Source organism: Mytilus galloprovincialis, chromosome 13 (genome assembly GCF_965363235.1).
Source record: "Mytilus galloprovincialis chromosome 13, xbMytGall1.hap1.1, whole genome shotgun sequence".
Lineage (NCBI taxonomy): Eukaryota > Metazoa > Mollusca > Bivalvia > Mytilida > Mytilidae > Mytilus > Mytilus galloprovincialis.
The window spans coordinates 26702938-26722263 of record NC_134850.1 but is presented as its reverse complement, the minus strand read 5'-3'; the positions used below and the strand labels follow the sequence as shown (position 1 = coordinate 26722263).

General features: G+C 31.4%; 1 protein-coding gene across 4 annotated transcripts; it reads right to left on the bottom strand.

Moving 5' to 3' along the window:
• Positions 1 to 539: 539 nt before the first annotated feature.
• Positions 540 to 19322, bottom strand: LOC143057805 (transmembrane and coiled-coil domain-containing protein 4-like). 4 transcript variants are annotated; one of them, XM_076231220.1, is made up of 15 exons: positions 19222 to 19322; positions 15613 to 15719; positions 15105 to 15162; positions 13864 to 14008; positions 12498 to 12630; positions 11896 to 11907; positions 9725 to 9822; positions 8815 to 8958; positions 7117 to 7263; positions 5816 to 5977; positions 5409 to 5545; positions 4306 to 4390; positions 2860 to 2977; positions 2196 to 2313; positions 540 to 1517 (listed from the first exon to the last, which is right to left on the bottom strand). In XM_076231220.1, exons 1-15 carry the CDS (start codon positions 19252 to 19254, stop codon positions 735 to 737), a joined length of 2280 nt encoding a protein of 759 aa, XP_076087335.1. In that variant the 5' UTR covers positions 19255 to 19322; the 3' UTR covers positions 540 to 734. The 4 variants fall into 4 exon arrangements, with proteins under 4 accessions (XP_076087335.1, XP_076087336.1, XP_076087337.1 ...); XM_076231221.1 differs by having other exon boundaries at positions 15613 to 15716; positions 19222 to 19307; XM_076231222.1 differs by lacking the exon at positions 11896 to 11907 and having other exon boundaries at positions 19222 to 19321.
• Between the last annotated feature and the right edge of the window lie 4 nt (positions 19323 to 19326).

Here is a 19326-nt window from a genome sequence, read left to right as displayed (position 1 = left end):
AAAGTGAAAAACAGATTTATAATAGAAACAGAGTTTTTGTTTTAAACAAATCTAAGTATCTTTTTTTATTTTCTGTCAAATTTGAAAATGCACTTAGCTGAATATAGGTGATATTTTGTTTGCTCGATAGCAACATGAGCAAGTAGACACACTAATATATAACAGATTTAACACATGTGATGCATGCTTATACACATGTTAAATCAAAGCAGACTATAAACTGAAATGAATAGCAGCATAAAGCAAAAATGTGTTCACCAAATTTCTTGCAAATGTTTAATTCATTTCAAGTTTTATCAAGAGCTTTTTAAAAATTGTTAAATACTTTTATATTATTCAGGTAATGCAAGATTTGATCAGTTGACCTTAAATTTAATTAAGTTAGGTTCAATATTATAATTTCAGTTTTATATAGCACAAGATTTAAAAACAATATAATTCACAACTTGAAAAAATATGTAACCTAATGAAAAAATATTTTTCTTTTCATCATTAAGACCTAATATATAATGTACCTGAATGCATAATTTCAAATAATACAAAGTTTTTATTTTTTTCATATTACTAAGAATTCTGCCTAACAGTAGCAACTTAAAAATAACAATTAAAGTTTATAAATACATAACTAATGCATAAGTTTGGTAAAGATCAGTCTTTTTCTTCTTCACATGATATAAATATTATGATTAATCAGAAACACTTCCAAGGATTTCTAAGATTTTTATATCTTTGTTTTAAAGGTTGTTGTTTTCAATGTGATTTACATCAATCTCTTGAATTATGTCATTTCCTGAACTTGAATTCTTATCTAAATCTAATGGAAGAACTTTTATCTCATCAGAATCATCTGTACAAGATAGTTCAGTTGCCTGGTTTTGACTAGTATTTACTAGTTCTTGCTGGTTTTGACTAGTATTTACTAGTTCTTGCTGTATTGGGCCTGTATTTCCTGGTTCTGGCTTGACTGGACTAGTAAATGTATTAACTGGTTCTAAGGTTTGAATTTTCAACGTGGGTTCTGATTCTAAACATTCATTATTTTTATCTGATGATGGATCCATTCCCTGCTTTGAAACAGGAGAATCATTAGCACTATTTGTTTCTAACTTTTCGTTATTATTGAAGTTAGAATCTGTGACTGGACTTTGATTAACAGTGTACATTACAAATTTTTCTGGGTCTAAAGGCAAATCTAGCTGTAACTGGTGTATTCCGGTTTGAACCTGCTCATCATGAGTATTAACATCTGATTGGAGGGAACTGGTTGCATCAGATGATGTCGAATTCTCTGGTTGCGTTTTGTCCTTATGAGACTTCTTCTTTTTGCTTTTTTCGGATGATTTTCCACTTTCTTCTTCCTCTTCTTCACTACTGGTTAAACTCTCAAGGTTGTCCTTGCTTCCAGCCATCATGGTGTGAGAGGTCAAAGGTCTAACTACTATATCCTGCTTCATTCTGACCCCAACAACTTTCATGACCGTGTCCAACTGTTTCAGGTATTCACCATGACCAGTGACCTGTTAAAACAATGAAATTATTTGTTTGCATATACACATTATAAAAGTTTGAATTTTAGAAATTTTTAATTCATAATATAAAATCTTGTTTTTTTAACATATTACTTAAAATAGTGTTTTGATATTTCTTTCACAATTTTTTTTTAAAATCTGTTGATAGATAAATATAATAATTTCATCATAAACTGTATATGTTCTTTTTTTCATGTGTATTTATCTAAGTGCATATTCAATACTCCTGACAAATTCCTGTGTTCCTGATAACTATGAATTATTGTTGATCATTTCAAGAAGATTGATTTTCTTGCTTGAGCCGTTACGACGAAAGTGAGAAAAGCAATCTGGTTGAGATTACCAATGATAATCTGTTTATTACTATTTTACCTATGACGACATTGTCAATTTCATGTCAATTTCATTGCCCGTTAAAGACACCCTTGTAGATTTCGAAAAAGAGTAGGCTATTGCCGCTACAAGGCAGCACTCGCACCCGCAAAGTGGAAAGGGATTAATATAAGTTGCAAAACTTGTTTCCCAATCCACTATAAATAAATATGTTTAAACTAAAGCAATTTTCAAGATTTTTAAATTTTTAACTTAAAACACTAACAAATGAAAACATCTAACTCAACCAATAGATAACAAAAATTGTATAGTAAATTTCATTAGGACACTTACTATTGCTGAGAGATCTATGTTGTGCATTCTTCTGTCATCCCATTTGATTGGCTGTAGCCCAGCAACACTAAATTGTACTGATGAAGTTCGGTAGAGGAACTTCAACAACCAATCAGCCCTGTAATATATCAATAAATACATTTGATTGGCTCTAACCCAGCAACACTCAGTTGTACTGATGAAGCTCTACAGAGGAACTGTATTACCTATCAACCATGCAGTATAAAAATAAATACATTTAATATATAAATTAATTTTAAATCATGAATAAAAGTGATGTCAGGATCATATCTCAATAAATCAAACTATTTTATGTCAAAAATTCACATACATGTATTGTTAATTAGTTGAGATATTTTTCAGTTCCATTAAACATGTTAAATTCTGATGGTATTTTATCAGTTTCAGCAAAAATCCTGTTTGCTTGATGCATTTAACTGTTTTGTAGTGGATGGAATGGGTTAAAATCATAATGAGAAATCAGAATAATAGGCCAAGCATGCTTTGATAAGACTTTCCATCTTAATAAGTTTTTAATTGAAGCAAATAATGTAAGAATTCATTTTTGTCCCTGCGTTTTACTTTAAGGATATACGTTTGCCTAATCAAATACTGTATTTTCTGATTCATCCTAGTTTGCTTAATATATTCCAAAAATAATTACTTTGAATATCCGTTGATGATTTTTCCTGCCACTACCTTGCCCAAGTTTTTCCAACTTTTTGCATCACCAGTAACTGGGGCTCCCAGAAGGATGACATCTTCAATAATGCCTTCACAGCCTTTAAATATGAATAAAAGAATCATAAATGAAAAAATGGAGAGCTCAAAATATGATAATTTCTGTAAAGAAAGATAAAGGGACATAAAGCTTATCTGTTCATTTGATAATTACCTTCTCATCAAATCAGTATGATGATGAAAGATTTTAATAACCTTGACTTACTATACAGCCCTTGCAAGGTTGGTCGCCTTAGATCAGTATGAGATATGAGTTGTTTTTTAAGCACAAAACAGTTGATGTGAGTGTCTTGCTAACCCTATAGGTCAAAAGTACAGATGCATCAATGGTTTTTACTTTAGATTTATCTAATATCCCAAAGATCAACATGTTCTGTTGTTTTAATATTACTTATTATTGCCTGGCAATATAATATTTCCCACAGAAAGTAACCAAAAGTTAGCGTGCAATAAATTCCAATATTGCACAAGTGCAATAAATTTTCAAAATTCATGACGTCATCAACGACAAAATCTTAGTTTAAACCAATGTTTACTTTCAAATATTATATTGCTATACAATAAAAGGGTTATTGCATGAATATTGGAGAATATTGTCCCTCGTAGAACATATATTGCACTCGCAAGCTCGTGCAATATAAAATTCTTCTCGGGACAATATTCCCCAATATTCATGCAATAACTCTATATTATTGCTCAATAATATAACTAATATAACTAAAAATCCTTCAAACAAAAAAAAATCATTTCTATAGTTGATAATGTCTTTACATGTGGTCTCTTATGGAGATTTGTCTCATTGGATTTCATACCACATCTTCTTATTTATATATCATTATAAACAAAATTATTTGAAAAAAAAACTTTTCTTCAATTTGTCATGTTTGTATGCAGTACACAAAATCCATCACTAGCTAGTCAGGTTGTATTAATACGAATCACAACTCATCGATCAAGTATACATAGCACAGAAGTTAAGATGTTTACTGATACAACAAAGCATTGATTTTGCAATGCAATGAAATTCTACTAAAGAAAATATCTCAAACCATCTCAAATGATCAAAGGGATAAAAAAACGTGATTTATTGCCAAGGCGAATATTTGATCTTCTTCAAAGGTGACAGGTTCAATATTGAAGATTTATTAAATATTTTAAAGTAAAAAGAGGGAGTCTCCTCATAGACCAGGTGTGTTCACAGGTATTCAGAGTTCTCATGTGCAGGATCAAATGAATAGAAGTGTTGAAGGCCATACAGTCACCTATTGTCACCTATTGTTAATTTCTGAGTCATTCAGTCTCTTGAAGAGAGTTCTCATTGGCAATCATACCACATCTTTTTATAATTTATATTATCAAAATTACTTACATTTCCTCTTTGCCATCTCTTCCAAACAGTGAAATATAACTCTAGCACCTAGACTGTATCCTATCAAAGTTACTGGCCTGTTTCCCTGGAAATAATACAATGCAATACCTTTATTAATAAGAGTTAAATTATTTGATTAATAATGTGTGCTTCATGTATAAAAGTTATGTTTCCTTATTTTTTAGGTGAATTATAAATTCTATAGATAGTTATTGAAATATAGAAATAGGGATTCTAGTCTAATACGATATTTCACCACTGATATATAAATATATAAGACAGTTTAACTTTTAAAATTTGAAATACAAAAGATGTATTCTTTTTATGTGATGTTACCAGGCATAGTTGCCATTTTTCATGATGACACACAAGGATTCTCAAAAAATAGCCAGAAAATATGAGGTTATAATAGAATTTTGACCAAGAAAAAGCTTAATGAAATAAAATGAAGCAACATGCAAATGTTGATTAAAAAAAAGAAAAGACCATACTTTGACCTATAAAAATGGTTTTTCTTTTACAAATTGTGACTTGGATGGAGAGTGGTCTCATTGGCACTCATACCACATCTTCTTATATCTATCAGCAAACTATTTTTTTCAATCATCCTTGTATATTCACTACATTCATTTTATTTGTTGATTATAATGTACAAAAAGTAAGTTTTTACTACATTAAATCACTGTAGGAATAGCTTATTATACCTTTACATCAATAGTGGTTAATTTATCCTACCATTGAAAGATGCTCCTCAATTTTTATCATTTTTGATCAAAAAGTAAGTTTATACATTTTATACAACATTTCTAAAGTAGAATACTGTAAATTAACTTACTTTCACCAATACTTTAATTCACATTAAGCTCTTTCTAGCCAAAGTTGCTGCAATTTAATATGTTGATTTCCAACTTTACCTGACATAATAAGACTAAAAAAGATCCAAGTTTTACATTAACGCGACAATTTATATTCGCATTATTTTTCACGAAAAAAAAAACTGCTCTCAAAATATAGTTAATTTGCAGTACCTATACTTATATTATATACAGTAAATATTTAAAGAATATATTATTGTACAGCAAATTCATGTTTTAAAACTGTACCTGTTCTCTTGCTAACAAGGTTTCTGCCAATTCTTTTCCCACAGTGACAGATCTCTGTAAACAAACACTCCATGGGTTGTCAATAATATTAGCTGCAGATATCAGAGTCGCTGGCCAGGCTATTGCACTTATTATCCCTAAAAAAAGAAAAAATCAATCTTTATGTTACATGCACCATAATATTTTTTTCCAAAAGAGCGACATCATTAAAATGCTGTGAACAATTTTGATACTTTAAAACACCTCATTTGTTGATTATTGATCAAGGTTGTGTTGTAATAAAAAGACTGAAAAAGATAAAAGCTGACAAAAGTCATGCAAAATACACGACTCACACCTTGTTTACAGAATAAACATTCCTCTGTTAAATTAAGTAAGTTCATTGGACCTCATACAATTTTATTTACCTGAGAGAAGTGTATATTTCAAAGCTTCTTGAGTTGCCATGGAAACAGCTCCACTTAAAAACAGTTCAAAGGCATCACCAAGGATACAGAGATGTTTAGATTCATAACGTAAACAATACTGTTCATTTGATTCTGCCAAATTCTTCCAGGGAATCTTGACATCTAAAATAAAAATATAAACTGTTACCACAGGGATAAGTCTCACTTTTTTGTAATTTCGATAGTACAAATGTGGCAATTAAAATAGCAACATTTTAATATGTAAGTTTTGCAAATATTCAAAGTCAATGAACCATGACTGAAGGTACATGGCTAAAAAATCTCCATGGATGTCAGAAGTGAAAATGCTAATACAACTGCATACCAAATATCTCAGACTAAATCAGACTTACTATGGGATATCAATAATTATTGGTACTGAATTAAAAATAGTTCTTATAGTTATTACATGTTTTACTTTTACAACCACTGGGTATGCACAAAGCTTAAATGCAGACCTCAAGAGAACCTCAAAATTAACTGGGACACAAACAGTAATCTAAACATTATCAGGCCTTTTATAGCTGACTATGCGGTATGTGCAAAGAGGTATCTGCTTTGCACATTGTTGAAGGCCGGTGACCTATAGTTGTTAATTTCTGTGTCATTTTGGTCTCTTGTGGAGAGTTGTCTCATTGGCAATCATACCACATCTTCTTTTTTATAATAACCAATCACACAGTACAAGGCTCATAAGAGACTTTATCTGCACAAGTGATATAGAGCAAAAATTTATCTGTATTCCTATGTGTACAATGCTATGGATTCGTTTATTTTTTCGTGGATTGAGTAAAACTTGCATTTTTGTGGATATTTAATTTTGTGGTTTTAGTAAAGTCTGCATATATTTAATTAGAAAATTTGTAATTAGTTGAAAAATTAAATTCTTGTTTCCCCTGTTCCAATGAAATCCCATGAAAATTGGTACCAAACTAATATTACAGCTAATTTCCTAATGCTTGTATAGTAAAACTTTGGTTGGCTTGCTTGATTTGTTTGTATAAACGTTAACTCAAGCTTTGCAATCAAGATTGACATCATCAAAAAATATATATAGGCTGTAAACCTGTATATATTATATTTAAATTTGATTGAAGTTATACCATAAACAATTTTACAATATACAAAGTAAGCAAGCAAGCTAAACAAATTCTTGCTTTACATGCATTAGAAAATTAGCTTTAATAAATCCACTATGTTGCATTTGGTTGACAGTAGCTGGATAAAAATAAAATATATTTATAAAATATTTGTCCTCTTACCTTTCATTGTGTGAGACAGCCAGCCAGTGACAGCTATAGTAACATGTAACTGTTTAGCCATAGAAGCCCTCTGTAAGGCTCCACCAGATATCATTGGCTCAAAACTAAACTCTTCTATAGCACCAAATCTTTTACGCATTTTATGACCTGTTAAATATCATGTAATAAACTTATATAAGTAAGTTAAGAAACAAGATGTAAGATTTTGTCAAAAGATTTGCTTGGTATAAAATACATAATATGAACTATATTTGCTAACCTTATATGTCATTTTAACTCTGGTGGAGGGTTGTCAGGGGGTCTCATTAGGGGGTTCCGATCCTGGATCCCGCTTACTGTTTTGTCAGATTCCCGTATTTTTTGGTCATTTCCCAGGTTCCGCAAGACCTCATTTCCCGTTTTCATGACACAATAATTTGACTTCATGTATCACGCTTACAAAAAATCGGCAATCCCTCGTCACGCTTAGACCCCAATGAGACCCACTTGTCACATTGGCAATGAATCAGAATCTTCTTAATTCTATTTATGTTATGATTTTAAATTTTTTGGTAAAAAAAAAAAATATTGAAAAACATTGACATAATCATACCACATCTTATTTGTATATGTTATGATTTTTACTGTTGTACAAAAAAGTAGAAAAAGTTGAAAGAAATATGTGAGGAATTGTTGACAATTTCAAGATTCAACACAAATAAACCAGCATGGTTATACTAAAGCAGTCATTTAAAGAGTAAAATCCAAGTTCTCACATGAACAAAGCAAGTAAATTATTATCAATTCATTTAAATGCAAGAGTTGCAATATTTTCAATAACTCATAACTGTAACTAATTTTACAAAATATTCACACAGTGATGTATTCAATGACGCTCAGCTTCCTTTTAATATTGGCTATTTTAGATTTAATATCCAAGAGTAACATAACTATGATTGTAACTGCAAAATGCATTGCGTGTGTGTGTAAAAGTTATATATTTGGTTAGCTTGTTTACTAGCTGAACCATGGGGTCATTATTAAGTTAGGTAAACTAACCTCCTTTAAGAGTAATCTAGTCCAACAGATAACAAGACTAGACTACACCGAAATGAGGGTAGTATAGTTAACCTGATAATGATTTCACAGTTCAGCTAGCAAGCAAACTAACCAAAGATATTACCTTGACCTACACACTTAAGACATTTTACTGCAATGCTTTACAATTCTAACCAAACCTTAATTGAATTCATACCCACTCAACATTTATACATTTTTATTGCCTCCCCTTAACCAATGGATGCAATATTTGTTGTGGATTGCTAAAAGTCATTTTGCTAAAACAATTCTGGTTTCCTGGCTTACCATACCTGCCATACATGTACGCTGCCATAGAAGAAATGTACATCGCCATAACCTCTGAATTCATCAATGACCTAACTTAAGGAGGTAGACCTAGGTTAAGGGAAATAACTCTTTAAATCATTAGTATGTTTGTGTCAACCATTTTCATAAATATATTCTAAGCTTCTAGGTTACATAGATTATTTTAATCTGTTTCAGGTAAATGCTTAAAATACGTTGATGAAACTTTACTTTTACAAACACATAACTGATTTACAGGGTAATCTCCCTGAATCAAGGTCTACAACCTTAAATCCAAGGAAAGGTCATCTTGTGATGCTGGATAAGCCAATCATATAAACGCCTATTTCATACCTGCAAGACCAGCCCCTGCTACACCAAACAAGGATCCTATGATGGCCACACCTGCAGTTGTACCCAAAGCTGCTGCTCCGGCCCCTCCAATAATGGCAGATGCCCCTGCTGCTACAAGAGGAGCGGCTAGTCCTCCTGTTAAACCTGTAGATAAAATCACATGCTATAAAACTATTTCAAATCTTGTATATTTTGAATAATGTTATTGATATTATTACAGTTATATAAACATTTCATACATTTGGTGCATCTAAAGCCCTTTTCTCACATCACTGACATCAGCAAAGCTTAAACCACAAAATTTGTAAGCCAAATTATGTAAAGATGTGTTAGTTCTTGAATATGTAAGCAGCCATATATATATATATATGACCAAAATCTGCCTAAAACATGGCCTTATCAATCTAAGGTCAACTTTAACTGAGGGAGTTGGAAAAGTCATGGGCTTCATCTCAAGTTTTAAGTGGTTTTGTGGTGTTTTGTAGACAGTTTGTGCTGTTGTTATTTTGGGTGTTTTTTTCAAAAAAAATGTCATTTTTTCTATGACTTATGATTTCTTATTTCCCTGTGGTACGTATACCTTCTGTCTCTTTTTTACTGTCCTAAATTGAGTTTATTTACAACTATGTAGCTAAACTGGATTACTGGATATTTGTGACATTAAACCTACCGTAAGTATTAAGTAGATAAAGCTTTAGATAAAATTAATCTTCATTCAAATGAAAAATGAACAATGCATCCCATCTAAGTCATTATTTCCCTCCTCAAAATATATGATGACATCAAAATCTTCAATACAATTTCTTAATTAGGGATAGATGTATATTCAAAGGAGGGGTAAGTACTTTGTAACTATGATTTGAACTTATAACCCTTCAACAAAAAAATGTATACTGCTTTAAATTCTTACCTATTAAAGCACCACCGCTCACAGTTGCTATGCCAATCAAAGCATATCTTTTTATTTTTGAGTTTCTGGATTTCTTTTTCTTCTCAGTTTCTTCCTCTCTGAAAATTTGGAAATGTTAAATAACTTTTGTAAAAAGTAATCCACTAAATTATGAATTTTCACTTCAATTCTAAAGCCCGTTTGGAATCCTCTGAACAGACTTTTATACTGAATTTGGGTTTTCTTTAAATTCTTTTGATTATACATCCTGAAAAGGGATAAAGAGAAATTCTTTTGAGAACTATTCAATATCTTACTACTAGATCTTACAATATATTTTCTCCACCACTGTCATATCATTTGAGTACAGAGAAGAAAAAGAATAGATAGAGATATTTTATTTCCTAATCATAGGGCTCATAACAAGCATGTAATCACATAAAGTAAAAATAAAAAGCCTTTTCTCTCCCACTCGCATACACTCACACATACAACTCTCGTTCTGATATTAAAGATGATTGTTTTAACAGTACAACATGTAAATGAAAAATAAATTACAGTAAAAATACAGATACAAATGTATTTTTATTTTTTTTTTATGAGGAGAGTCAGTTGCCTACATTGTATATATGGATCGAAGGATAACTCTTACTGCCCTAAAAAAAAACAAAAAAAAAAACAATTCAAGTATAATGTGACAATGAACTGGTGAAGACTATAAATAAGTTTTACAAGTTTCAGTTAAGCAAATATTTAGTTTCTCAATGTGTAAAATGACAAATTCACATAATTTAAATTTAAAGTACAGACTTTATGTTAATATTGAGTACAAATATTAATGCACTTGAAACACTGTTTTGTTAACCCCAATATTAAAACTGTAAATGTCTATATTTGAAGAGTTTGTGAACTTAAATGTGCTTTTGTTTGGGTCTACTCAAAATACCTTAATCAATCAATGACAATAACTCCTGATAGTCAAATTTCAATTATTGTCAAAAACAAAATTGAACCTCCATTTTGTCATTAAAAACAACATCTCAACAAAATTAAATTTGAAAAGAACTGTTTGAATTGTACAAAGAAGCAACATAAAGTGCAATTTTTCAAACAAAATTTATCTATGGCCTAGAAAAAAAAACAAAGACCTGAGTTGAAAACATTCAAGGAGAAGTTACAAAAAAATATGAAAGACAAACTCCTTTATTAACTACAGTTCTTTTTTGTAAATAAATTAATACAGGTACAACAGATATAAAAATACAAACATGAAGAAAAGTTTATATACTGTGCATTAAAAAATATTATATGCAACCATCAAGTAAAGAATAAATATCTATATAAAAATATAAAATCATATGAAAATCAGGAAATGTGGTATAATTGCCAATAAGACATCTATCCACCAGAATTCATATGATGAAAATAAATAATTTTACACTATGATATAAAGAATCATATCCTTTCCTTCATAATGACGCCACCCCCTTTACATTTCTTTACTCCATAATGACGCCTTTTGACGCCTGTGTAGTACCTCAGTTAAAAGGCTTAAACTACAAAATGTCTGCATCAAACTTTTAAAAAATTGTATCCAATATAAAAAAGATATTCATGAGAATATCTGACTTCAATTCATTGATGAAATATTTGGTTTTTACAATGCATTATCACTTTAAACATGCTGATTTTTTTTTACTGAAAAAAATCCTATGCGAAACAAGTGTGTTGAAAAAAACAATCCATGAAGGAAAGGGTTAAACACAACATTGTCCTTCTTTTCAGGACATGTGCATGCTTTTTACTGTTTCTGAAGTACATTACAAATTGTAGTTTCAAAATGTAACTTCTTATAACTATGGAAGCGTTACACAAAGTTAAAGTGATGCTCTACTACTTTTTTTCAAACCCATAATAACAGTTAAATGATCTTATACCAATAACGAATTTCTAACTAAAGATAACAAACTGAATAGCATTTCTATAGTAGTTTATCATCAAATATTTATAGTTTTTTTGAAATTTATTTAATTTTTTGACCTCAAAATGATTTCATTTAGAAATTCACACTTAACAATTGATATTCAACTAATATTTATTTAAATATTGAAACTAATTCTAGTCCTTAACTACTAAAATGATAAAAAAAAAATACCATTTTTATTTCAATTTGTTTACAACATTAATCTTACCTCTTGCGTTTCCTTTGACACAAAGTAAACAAAAAATATGCAGGTATTATATGCAATCTTGAGTAGAAATACTTTTTATATATTATTACACAATAATTAGCTGTTGCCTTATATTGTGGTATGCCAAATAAACAAACTGCTCTCCTATCATCTATTATAGAATATTTTTCAAGTCAATATCAAGAAAAGTTTTTCATCAACGTCTGACACTTCAGGGAAAAAAGGAGTGTCAAATTCTATCTATGAGTTTGTTTAATGTACCATTTCAGAATCTAGTGCATTTTGGGTTACATTTTTAATTGCCTCCACTAGTGTACTATAATGTTGAAATTATCTAAGAACATCCTAGATACAATAAATATCTAACAACTGAAGTAACAGTATTTTCAATTTGGATGCATGAGCAATGAAATTACCCATAATTCTTTGGATTTTGAAACAGCAAATCAATATTTTATGTAATTCTATTTGGTCTCAATCGTCATCCAGTATTCTTATATTGCAAAACACAGGCAATATTTCTGCAGTAGTGTAAAACTAAGTCTCCAACTGAATACTGCATATGCCAATAAGTAATGAGTCAATTTAATTTGAATACATACTCAGATATTTCATATTGCTTTGCTTCTAATGTTTCTGCCAATACAGTTTCTATTTCTTCTATATGATCCCAGCTTACTCTCAAATGCCAGGCTACATGTTTTATCAATGTCCTCATTCTTGAATCATATCGCCCTAACATGCAAATAAAAATTATAATTAAAACATTTATCATATATATATATATATGCTAAATATGCAGCATAGGATTTGCTTATTGTAGAAGGCCATACTATGACCTATAGTTGTTAAGTTCCAAGTCATGTGGTCTCTGGTTTAGCTGACTATGCTGTATAGTTTTGCTCATCGCTGAATGCCTTATAGTTGTTCAGTCCCTTACTTAACTTTAATATACTTCATACGTCAAACATATTTTAATCTTTATTTGTTTTGTTTTTTACATAAACTAGGATGTTTTTCATGTTTGAATTGTTTAACCTCGATATTTTCACGGTCTTTTATAGCTGGCTATGCTGAATGGGTTTTGCTCATTGTTGAAATGCTGTACAGTGACCTATAGCTGCACACATTCTTCGTCATTTAGTCTGATTAGCTCTGGTAGACAGTTTTTCATTGTTAATCATGATCAGCTCATTTTTATATTGTATCAGGATTTTTTGTTTTCTTTCCATTTTATCATTAAAATACCAAGGAACAAATATACAGTTTTAATTTAAACATACTATGGATTCCTTTTTTTCCTGGGCAATAATTTTCGTGGATTTAGTAAACATTGTATTTTCGTGGATATCTAAGTCTGCATACAAGCATATAGGAGGGTCTGGATGATGGGGGCTGCATTTAATTTTCACCCCTTTTTTCTCTAATCTTTATTTTTTTTCCCATTATTCTCTAATCTTCATTTTTTAAGGGCATTATTCTTTAATCATTTAACCCCATCCAAACCCTCATATAGAACATTTGAATTTCTTTGAACATTTGAATGTGTGGTTCACCTTTACTCACCAAAAATTTAAATCCCATGGCATGAATAATAATGAATCCACAGTATTGTATTTGTTAAAAGAGACACCACTAAAAAGAACTTCAATTTTTTTTTTACATAAATAAGGCCGTTAGTTTTCTTGTTTGAATTGTTTTACATTGTCTTATCGGGGCCTTTTATAGCTGACAATGCGGTATGGGCTTTGCTCATTGTTGAAGGCCGTATGGTGACCTATAGTTGATAATGTCTGTGTCATTTTGGTCTTTTGTGGATAGTTGTCTCATTGGCAGTCATACCACATCTTCTTTTTTATATTATTAAGTAAGTCTTCTCAAGAATACCATTATTAAATTAATACTATAAAGGCCTGGCAGAAATCAAGATAAGATATTGAATAGACACCTTATTGAACTGGTACATACCAGTGAGTAAGGAGAAGGTAACCAGGTCAGTAACAACAGGTACACCACTGCCATTTAAACAGGACTCAGTCAGAAGAATATCTGCATATGGTTTAGGATCATCAACTCCTTCTCCCTCTGTGATGGCTTTAACTGATTCACATGCCTGTTAAAAAATATCAATAACAACAACTGACCATGTGAAGCAGGTAAAACAAATAATTTTTCAGTAACCATGGTAACCAGGCAGTGATTCTTGGAGGTATCAAATACAAAGGCTTTGAATAAGTATAGTCCCATGTGTAATGAATGACTGAACTAGGTATTTTCTATAAAAAAAAATCCTCATGTAAGAATATTTATTCTTTTTGGTTGTATTTAGACTTTTTGTAATTTTTGTTCAAATCTTCCTAGTTTGTCAAGACTTGAACCAAATTAAAACTTGCTCTTGTCTCACACTGAAGACCAGATTTTTTTTAACCTTTTTCTGCTGTCTTGAATGCAAATTTTAGATCAGTTTAAATATCCTTCTTGTATTCATGATTAAATGTCAGTTGTCCTATCATGATTTTCTTGATAGAGGTTTACTGCTCACAAGGAAGCTATTAAATCAAGAGTTCCAAATGGTGAAGTTGAAATCATCCCTTCGTAAATTTTACGGACGCCATCACGAGTTGGTTGACCGTTATGGAATAACCATTTCACAAATGATATCGGATATGTTTCTCACGTCGTAACTACAATCCCCTTCCCTTTCATGAATTTGACCTACCGAATTAGACTATTTACCGGATTTGTAATCACATAAGCAACACGACGGGTGCCGCATGTGGAGCAGGATCTGCTTACCCTTCCGGAGCACCTGAGATCACCCCTAGTTTTTGGTGGGGTTCGTGTTGTTTATTTCTTTAGTTTTCTATGTTGTGTCATGTGTACTATTGTTTTTCTGTTTGTCTTTTTCATTTTTAGCCATGGCGTTGTCAGTTTGTTTTAGATTTGTGAGTTTGACTGTCCCTTTGGTATCTTTCGTCCCTCTTTTGTCTCCCTTAAAATTTTAACAAATTTTATAGCTTTAATATTAATTTGCTCATTGTTGAAAACCTTAGGACAACTTTTATTTATTGACATTTTTATACTCTGGTTTTTGATAGAAAGTTTTGCAATCCAACTTCTTCACCTTACTTTCATTTGGTAAATTATTTGAACAGGATGATACCTCTTTTCACAAGTTCTAAATAGCTATAATCATTGCATACACTTACTTGAGATGGTAACCGTAAATGAGCCAAGATAGATTCTATGGCAGCCTTCTTGAATTCTCTGAAAAGAAAATGGCAACTTCATCATACATGTATTTTTTGACACTAGTAAAAGGGAGATTTGTTAATAAAAAAGTAAAATTACAATATATTGTCTTTGAAAACAGGTATTTTTATGCAGTAGAAATTAAAATTATAATATATGGTCTTTGAGAACAAGCATTTTTGTACATGATTGGAAAGAGTTCTTTATTTTGGTATTCTCTTAATTTGCCAATTTTTTGTTGTTTTATTTGTGTGCCAATCTTCTCTTTTCTTTATTTTTTTGCCATTTATTCTTTTTTGTTGCCAATTTCTCTATTCTTTCATTTTTGCCATTTATTCTTTTTTTGTTGCCAATTTCTTTATTCTTTCATTTTTGCCATTTCTACTTTTTATGTTGTTGCTAATTTTCTCTACTCTGTCATTTTTGAAATTTTTTCTCTATCCTGTCTAATATCTTTATTTCTACCTGTTCCAGTCATCATTGAACAGCTGAAGAAGTGAGACTCCACAAAGGCAAGAATACGAAAATGTCCCCACATCTGTCAGTTTGCTGGGAAGGCAGACAACTTCCTGTTAAATAAAAATATAAATGTGTATACATACTTGTAAAATATGGAAACAATATAATGGTCATGATAAAAAGTTAGAATGGAGAAAATGATAGAATGGAACAGGGAAAAAATAGGATTCATTTTCATTTTGACACATAGGTTTTACATGTGTAATATGGGAGATAACTCTAGTCACATTTGCTTACAGTATTCGATAGTACATTGTACAATAAACTGTAATATGGGAGATAACTCTAGACACATTTGATTACAGTATTTGAAAGTACATTGTACAATAAACTGTAATATGGGAGATACACGTAACTCTAGACATATTTGATTACAGTATTTGATTGCACGACAGACTGTAGTATGAGAGATTACTCATATACATGTACATGTAATTTTTGTTACTACAACATTTTGAACACTGTCTTACATGTATCTGACGTTGTTGCATGCACTTTAAAATGTTTAATACATGTATTGAGCTCGCGAGAGATAGTGCAAAGAAGACTGACGGCACACTTTTGGTTAAATGGGCTATTCCAGAAAAAGTCTACACCACATCTGCATGATCTGTCGATATACAATGTCCAATTTTCTAAGAAGAAATAATTCAGACTTTGATCAAATTCCTGAAATTTTAAGGTTTGTGTGGACTCTTTGGCTTAATTTTCTCTTTAGCGCAGACAAGTGGGTGCATTTGGAAAATTTTCAATGCAAAGATACATATGAAATTCAAATGCATTTTATGTTTCAAACTTAACGCAATTTCACCGCCTATTTGTTTCATTACAGCTGCAGACATGGCAGAAGGTGCCAAAATAAACAAAGTCAGGAAAGATTTTTGAAAAATTGTCTTCCCCTTGTGTGATCTGTATTGAATGGCATGGACAATACATATCTGACAACAAAATTAAATGAGAGTTAAACTGCGTTATATACTGAATGGGCCGTATCAAGTGTTGCTCAGACTCAGGTGTTTGGGAATGAAAAAATTTAGAGCAATCCACTTTAAAAAGTTTATCTCTTTTTGAATAGTCATGATAGTTATTAATGTTTTTGAAACTGAAAAAAATCTGCAAATTCAGAAGGTTTCATGGGTCTGAAAATTCCAGTATCTTTCATTTACATGTATACATACATGAAGGCTATTTTGAGGGGAAAAAATTCTGGAAAATAGCCAGATGCAAGAAGTTTTGGCCCCACTGCCAGTGACAGACTTTCGGCCATACTTTGTACATGTTGTAAAGTATATTGTTTTGAAGGGATAAAAGTATAATTAATTTTAGAAACAGAAAAGAGAAAAATATATTTCAATCATACAGGTGTACTCTGACCATTTGCTGACATTTGTCTGAGCCATTGATTACATAATAGTTATTGAAAAACTGGTCATTATCGTGGTGTTGTTATGGTATTGACTGAGACAACGATATTGACTGAGCCAAAGGCGAGGTCATTATCCCTGTCGCAGTCAATACCACTGTCCTATGGGCTGTCCATATATCACGATAATGACCAGTTTTTCATAACTATTATGTTTATTTAATTGAGAAACTATGTTGTAAAAAGAATTCATAAATTCAAATTGTTAAAAGTAACCTTGAGATATAATGTACAATTTCGTCAGGAAAGAGTGAAGACCGGTCATAGTTTTAGATATCTATATACATGATATAAGTCACTTCAATATTTGAAATACAAAATAAAGTTTAATATAATTGCATCAGTAGCAAAACAGTCATTAGAGTTGTCTGCACTAGCAGACGTGTCTTCTATTTTCCTAACTGTAAACTGCAAACACGTCTGAATCGCGTTGCGTTTTATTAAAGAACGTCACTCAAACAGACAAACCACAGCCCACCGGTCATTATCATGTAAAAGTCTGTTAACGACCGGTTTTCCGGTCCGTTTCGTTCTGTTAATGACAGATTGAACTTATTACTGAAGAATAAAGAATGTCATGTGGTCTCTTTTTATCCAATAAGATAAGCTTATTCTTACAGATATGAAATAATAAACATTAATGAATGTCATGTATTATCATGTATTACAACTGTATATGGTCTAGTTACATTTGTATACTTGTTTTCAACAGTATGACTATCCGACAAAAAATGATACATGTATATCAAATGAAGAAGGCAATTGTTGTTTTCATCATTATAATTATTATGATTTCTCTGATTAGGCCAAAATTAAAAACATGGATGTTTCCATCCCCCCCCCCTCCCACCCTGGTCCAAAATCAGCCCCCTGGCCAAAAAACTATATTCCAATCCACAAAAAAATAGAAATTAATTTTTTTCCTGAAATAATTTGTTTCCAGTTTTGAAAAGTGCTTGAAAGCAAAAGGATTGATAATCTAAATAAAAACACTCAAATTGAGCAAAAATAACTGATAAGTGGTCTTGACTGGACAAGTCAAACCATTCATGTGACCAGGCTATGACATCCAGTTAAAAAAAAATTAACCTGCCTTCCTAGTCTTTTTTCAAAGGGTAGACCCGGGGGAGGGGGAAAAGACATTCTTTTAAATGTGGCCTTACTTGTCAATCATGTTTATTTTTTATTTTTTTTTTCTATTATAAATTTCTGAAGTATTAGATGTTTTAATTTTGATAATTGTGAAACACCAGTTTCAGACTGATAACTTTATATTTACACTCAGAGATGGATTTAGGGTGGCAGGGGTCCAGAGGGGCCCCCTTTTTAGCAGAAAAAAATTGGTTGATTATATAGGGAATCACTGAAGCAGGACTGAAGCTGGCCACCTCTTAGACAGTCAGTACCCACACGCCACCACTTCCACTTTTAATGATATAAGCTGCTTGAGTAATCTGTTGAAGTTTCAATCTTGAAGTATGAAAGGAATCCAAAATACGGCTGATTCAAATTAATTGTGAGAATGTGCAATGAACAATATTGTACCTGTGTCGTGAATATAATTTAATTATAATCATGTAGCCATAAAAAAGTCATGTGTCCTCTAGTTTCAGAGCAACTTAATGACAAAATGACTTTTTGTATTGTGACCGGATTGCTTCCCTAAGAAAATGTGGTAGATAATTCGTCAGCCTTTAGCTCAGTCCATTAAAGCACTGCCTTATAAACACAGAGGTTCCTGGTTCGAGTCCTGTTGGAGACATGTGATTTTGCAAGTACAATCATGATCTCCAGCATGTCCAGTTACAGTATTTAGTAATTTACTTTTTTCTAGAAACAAAATTATAACATTTATGACATTACAATTTAAAAGGCTTAAAATTTAGGGAGCTGGTTAACAACACGAAAAAGTTGGGACCAATCGACTGTGGCCGAAACGACCCGCGGCCTAAATTGTTTGTTGTCTAATCCAAACGTCGCAAAAGCAAAATAACCTATGGCTAAATCATCTCCATATGTTTAAAAAGTAAAGACACATCTTGTCATTTGTAAATTTAGAAGCAGAACAAACAAACACTTTCAAATGAGAAAGTTTGGAAGTCGTACGCGCAAGATTATGTGTCATAACTAACCTGATTACTATCTGTCATCTGATGTTTTGACATTTTTATCAACTTTCATGTTGACATCCTCAACGTTTCCTGTTGTTCGAGCCTCTCGAGTCTTTTCTTGCCGTA